Here is a 5,913-nt window from a genome sequence, read left to right on the forward strand (position 1 = left end):
CCCTAGCCCAGCCCTACTCCAGCCTCAGCCATAGCCCAAGCCCTAACCCAAACCCTAACCCAAGCCCTAATCCAACCAGACTCACCATATTGACTCCGCGCGTCGCGATGGCCAGCGCGGGCGGCGTGGAGTGCGAGTAAATAGTACGAGAGATAGGGTGGAGAAGTGGAGTGCTAGTGATGGGAGAGAGTGGTTGTGTAAGAGGTTGGGTGTCCGTCACGCCGCGGCGTCGGGCGTGTTGAAATCGTGTGGTTGATGGACCGAATCGTGCGACACACTCAGGCCCTGGTTGTAGGGCCCCCCACTGCTCCTGCTGGGAAACGAGAGGTAGGTTAGTGAGGTTAGTGATGTGACTCAACACCCCTCCCCTCTCCCTTTCTCCCCTCTCAATCCTTTCCCTCTCCCCTCACCTCTCTCCTCTCCCCTCTCAACCCTTTCCCCTTCCCTTCCCTCCCCTTTCTCCTCTCCCCTCCCCTCTCCCTTCTCCCCTCTCCTCTCCCCTCCCTTCTCCCTCTCCCCTTCTCTCCCCTCTCCCTTTCCTCTCCCCTCTCCTTCCTTCTCCCCTCTCAACCCTCTCCTCTCCCCTCCCCTCCCCTCCCTTCTCTCCTCTCCCCTCCTTTCTCTCTTCTCCCTTCTCCCTTCTCTTCTCCTCTCCTCTCCTCCCTTCTCCCCTCTCCTTTCTCCCCTCCCCTCCCCCCTCCCCTCTCCCCTCCTCTCTTCTCCACTCTCCCCTCTTCCCTCTTCCCTCTCCTTCCTTCTCCCCTCTCCTCCCCCCCCCCCCCCGTGGCTCTCCTTCGATCGGGGGTTCAAGGGGGGGGCGTCTAAAGTTTTAGCTTTATTTTCATTATTCACTTTTGTTCTGGGGGGGAGGGGGGGTTCTTTTGTATTTTAGGGGTTGATTCATATTTTTTATTTTGTTTCTAGGGTCTTTCTTCTTTTATTTCTATTTTGTTATTTGTAGGTTCTCTTTTTAATTACTTTCTTTCTATTCTTTCTTTTAATCTTACTTATTTAATCTTTAATTCAACATAAAGCGCAACATCTAACTGCAACAACAGACAAAATACTCCCAAAGACCATCTATCCCCTATCCCATACACATGGATATCCCACTAATCCACCATCCTACAATATCCCATCATCCTACAACCCTGCCCCCCTCCCCCATCCTACAACATCCCACCATCCCTCAAAAAAAAAAAAATAATAAAAAAATATGAAAAATCCAAAAATTCCAAAAAATAATTTTAAAAAATTCAATAAAAAAATCCAAAAAATAAAAAATAAATCCACAAAAAAAAAAAAAATCCAAATTAAAAAAAACAAAAACAGAGTCATCGGGAGCGCCCTACCTGTGCTGGATATCCACCGCCAGTTCGGAGGTGGAGCGGGCGCGGAGGGCGGCGTGCGACGGCTGGGGACTCACGCTCTCGCCCGCCCGTCTCCGCACGCGTCGCCGGAACATCTTGACCAGCCCCCGCAGACCCCACAGACGCCGGCGCTTCGGCTCCGTCACCGCTGTACGAGGACGAGAGGAATGTGACTTTGATTTTGACGAGTTTATTGAGACAAGTGATTAGGTACGTCTCAAAAAGGATGAGGTAAATATAGGTTATCCTCACTCCAATCTTAGTCCCTCTTTGGGCTCACATATATTTTACAAAACCTTACAACTATGTCAACATGTTGAAATATATACAGAACAAAAGGCGGGTCAATCACAATGAGGATGATAACGAGGGGAGAGGGAGAGAGGGAGAGAGAGAGAGGGAGAGAGGGGAGTTCGCGAGAGGGAGGGGAAAGGGAAGAGGGATAAAACGGAGAGGGGAGGAGGAGAGGGGGGAGAGGGAGAGAGCGGGAGGAGAGGGAGAGGGAGAGGGAGAGGGAGAGGGAGCGAGGAGAGGGAGAGGAGAGAGGGAGAGGGAGAGAGAGGAGAGAGAGAGAGAAGAAGAGAGGAGAGAATGAGCGAGAGAGCTGAGAGAGAGAGACGGAAGGCCGAGAGCGAGAGAGAGAGAGATGAGAGAGAGAGAGCGCGAGAGAGAGAGGAGAGAGAAGGGGAGATGATAAGAGAGAGAGAGAGAGAGGAGAGAGAGGAGAGAGGCGAGAGAGCGAGAGAGGAGAGATGAGAGGAGTAGAGAGAGAGAGAAGAGAGAGAGAGTGATGAGAGAGAAGGAGAAAGAAGAGAAAGAGAGGGAGAGGAAAAGAGAAAGAGGAAAGAGACGAGGTAAGAGGGAAAGGGAGAAAGAGAGGAGAAGGGAAAGAGAGATAAGAAAAGAAGGAGTGGAAAGACGAGAAAAAGACGAGAAAGAGGAGGGGAGAGAGAGAGAGAGAGAAAGTATGAGAGAGAGAATGAGAGGAGAGAGAGAGAGAGGAGAAGCGGAGAGAGTAGAAGGGAGAGGAGAGAGAGATGAGGTGAGGAGAGGATGAGAGAGTGTTGAGGAGAAGGAGAGAGAAGAGAGAGAGAGAGAGAGAGAGAGAGAGAGAGAGAGAGAGAGAAAGAGAGAGAGAAAGAGAGAGAGAGAAAGAGAGAGGGAGGGATGATGATAACGAAGAGAGAGAGAGAGAGGAGGAGGAGGAGGATGAAAAGGAAATACCGGTGAGTCTCTTGTGAAGATGCCAGAATGGGGGGAGGGGGGAGGGGGGGAGGGTAAGGGAGAGGAGGCGGAGGGGGAAGAGAGGGGAGAGAAGGGGAAGGGAGGGGAGGGGAGGGGAGGGAAGGGAAGGGAAGGGAAGGGAAGGGAAGGGAAGGGAAGGGAAGGGAAGGGAAGGGAAGGGAAGGGAAAAAGGAAGAGAAGGGAAGGGAAGGGAAGTGAAATGAAGAGAAGAGTAGAGGAAGGGAACGAAGAGAAGGGAAGGGAAGGGAAATCAGGAAAGGGAAGAGAGAAAGAAAGTGGAGAATGGAATGGACCGGAATGGAAGGAAGCGAGGATGATAATGGCGATGCGAAGGGAGCAAGGAAGATGAAAAGATAAAGAATGAAAAAATTATAAAGAAATGGTAATGAGAAGAGAGAGATGGGAGGAGAGAGAGGAGAAGGAGGGGAAAGAAAAGAAGGGAGCAGGGTGGGAGGAGAGACGCGAGAGAGCGAGGGAAAAGGGAGAGAAGAAGAGAAACATGGCATAGCAGAGAATGATTTTTTTTTTTCTTTTTTTACCAAAATCCCATTCTATAAGAGTTGTTTTTCATATACATATCTTATTTACAAGAAAAAGTTAAGTAAAAAATGACTAAGACATGTACAATACAATTGCATAAAACTCTCTCTTGCAAAAAAAAAAAATAGTGGATATCACAGGACCCAGTATGGAAAGTACGGCAATTGCAACTACACACGTTGCAATTTAACACCTGGATGATTTACATACAAACATATACTGAAAGAAAAGGGCGTGTCAGGTAGACTAGGGTAAGGCATCGTGTAAACATAAATAAAACAAACTAATTACATGTAAGAAAGCCTTCTCGACGCCAGCCATTTTCTTCAGTATACTTGCCAAGAAAATATTATTTCCAAGTTCTAACTAATTCAAGAATTTTGAATAAGTGCACAAATTAAGAGCACACTTGAAAACTACTGCGCCTTACACACTTTTTTTTCACTCTCTACAATACTACCGTACTTTTCATACTGGCACTGGGCTATTACATATATATTGGGAATATAGCCGTTGTGACGTTAGTTTTTATGAATCAACAAAATAACTGTTGAGAGAATAAGAGTTAATATTTTAAGAAACTACAGATAAAACCACCCTTGTTATAGATTCAGAGGAATATTAATTTAATAATATTAGATTTAACATTACTAGATACCCGTAATTTTAGGAATAAAAATGGTATAGTTACTCTTAAAAATACAGTTTTCTATGAATCATCATCAAAGAAAACGATCACGTGCATGGCTAACTAATACAAATTCTAATTACACTCCCTACAAGACCTAAAATTGCTACGTTACCCACCAGAAAACAAACAAACTAATCAAACCCATAGACAAACTAATGAACCAATCAATCTACCATTTAACACACCTCTGACCCAACCAATCTACCCCTTAAAACACCCCTGACCCAACGAAATCTACCACTTAAAACACATCTAACCTAACCAATCAACCCCTTAATTAATTAACACACCTCTGACCCAACCAATCCACCACTTAAAACACATCTAACCTAACCAATCAACCCTTTAATAACACACCCCTAACCCAACCAATCCACCCCTTAATCAATCAAAACACCTCTAACCCAACCAACCCACCCCTTAACCAATCAACACACCTCTGACCCAACCAACCCACCACTCAATCAATCAAAACACCTCTAACCCATCCAATCAACCCCTTAACCAACACATCCCTAACCCAACAAACCCACCCCTTAATCAATCAAAACACCTCCAACCCAACCAATCCACCCCTTAACACACCTCTAACCCAACCAATCCACCACTCAATCAATCAAAACACCTCTGACCCAACCAACCCACCACTTAACACACCCCTAACCAACCAATCCACCACTTAACCAATCAAAACACCCCAGACCCAACCAACCCACCCCTCAATCAATCAAAACACCTCCAACCTAAACCCAAACAACACATCCCGTCCGTACGTTGGGGTTGTTGCGTGGAGATGTTCGGGGGCAGAGTGGAGCACGCCCTCGGCCCGCAGAACGCCGCGCAGGGGGCCGGGGGCGTGTCTTCCCTGGGGCTTCTCCCCTCCTCCATGCTGGAGCACAGCCTGCGCCGGCCGACGCCGGGAAGGCCGCGCCCGCCTCTTGTCTGCTAGCTGCTCGCTGCTGCTGCCGTCGTCATCACGGGAGGCCGCCATGTTCGGCGGTCCTGCGGGAGGGAGAGGTGGTGTGAGGAAGGATGTGGCGGAGTCATTGTACGTGGGGAATGCATACGTAATAATAGTGTAATATCATGATATAATATCATATATGATAATGCTGTAATATCATATATAATGATAGTATAATATTATATACAATAATGGTGTAATATCATATATAATAATAAGTAGTAATATCATATACAATAATGGTGTAATATCATATATAATAATGGTGTAATATCATATATAATAATGGTGTAATATCATATATAATAATGGTATAATATCATATGTAATAATAGTGTAATATCATATATAATGTGTGTAATATCATATATAATAATGGTGTAATATCATATATAATAATGGTGTAATATCATATATAATAAAGGTGTAATATCATATATAATAAAGGTGTAATATCATATATAATAATGGTGTAATATCATATAAAATGATAGTTTAATATCATATATAATGATAGTGTAATATCATATATAATAATGGTGTAATATCATATTTAATGATAGTGTAATATCATATATAACGATGGTGTAATATCATATATATTGATAGTTTAATATCATATGTAATGATAGTGTAATATCATATATAATGATGGTGTAATATCATATATAATCATAGTGTAATATGATATATAATTATAGTATAATATCATACATAATAATAGTGTAATGCCATACGTAATAATAGTGTAATATCATTTATAATGATGGTGTAATATCATATATAATTATTGTGCTATATCATATACAATAATGGTGCAATATCATATATCATGATAGTGTAGTATCATATATAATGATGGTGTAATACCATATTTATTAATGGTTTAACATCATATATAACAATAGTGTAATATCATGAGTGTGAGTGAGTATGTATGAATATTATTACGGGTGAATATGAGGACGAGTATGAGGACGGGGGTATGGGTATGGGAGAGGGAGAGGGAGAGGGAGAGGGAGAGGGAGAGGGAGAGGGAGAGGGAGAGGGAGAGGGAGAGGGAGAGGGAGAGGGAGAGGGAGAGGGAGGGGGAGAGGGAGAGG

General features: G+C 44.2%; 1 protein-coding gene across 1 annotated transcript; it reads right to left on the reverse strand.

Annotated features, from left to right (window-relative positions):
- Positions 1 to 216: 216 nt before the first annotated feature.
- LOC147466285 (uncharacterized) lies at positions 217 to 4,736 on the reverse strand. The gene is made up of 3 exons (XM_086535701.1): positions 4,620 to 4,736; positions 1,353 to 1,518; positions 217 to 313 (listed from the first exon to the last, which is right to left on the reverse strand). Exons 1-3 carry the CDS (start codon positions 4,732 to 4,734, stop codon positions 217 to 219), a joined length of 378 nt encoding a protein of 125 aa, XP_086391827.1. The 5' UTR covers positions 4,735 to 4,736.
- Positions 4,737 to 5,913: the final 1,177 nt, after the last annotated feature.

Source organism: Penaeus japonicus, unplaced genomic scaffold (assembly GCF_977035675.1).
Source record: "Penaeus japonicus unplaced genomic scaffold, GWHDUDI00000001_assembly GWHDUDI00002163, whole genome shotgun sequence".
NCBI classification, from domain to species: domain Eukaryota; kingdom Metazoa; phylum Arthropoda; class Malacostraca; order Decapoda; family Penaeidae; genus Penaeus; species Penaeus japonicus.

Excerpts from the sequence above, each read along its gene's own strand:
- LOC147466285 (XM_086535701.1), bottom strand. The coding sequence starts at position 4,734 with ATGGAGGAGGGGAGAAGCCCCAGGGAAGACACGCCCCCGGCCCCCTGC. Across the intron at positions 1,519-4,619 it reads CTCCACGCAACAACCCCAAC|CGGTGACGGAGCCGAAGCGC; the intron begins GTACGGACGGGA and ends GTCCTCGTACAG. Across the intron at positions 314-1,352 it reads GCGGTGGATATCCAGCACAG|CAGGAGCAGTGGGGGGCCCT; the intron begins GTAGGGCGCTCC and ends CTCGTTTCCCAG.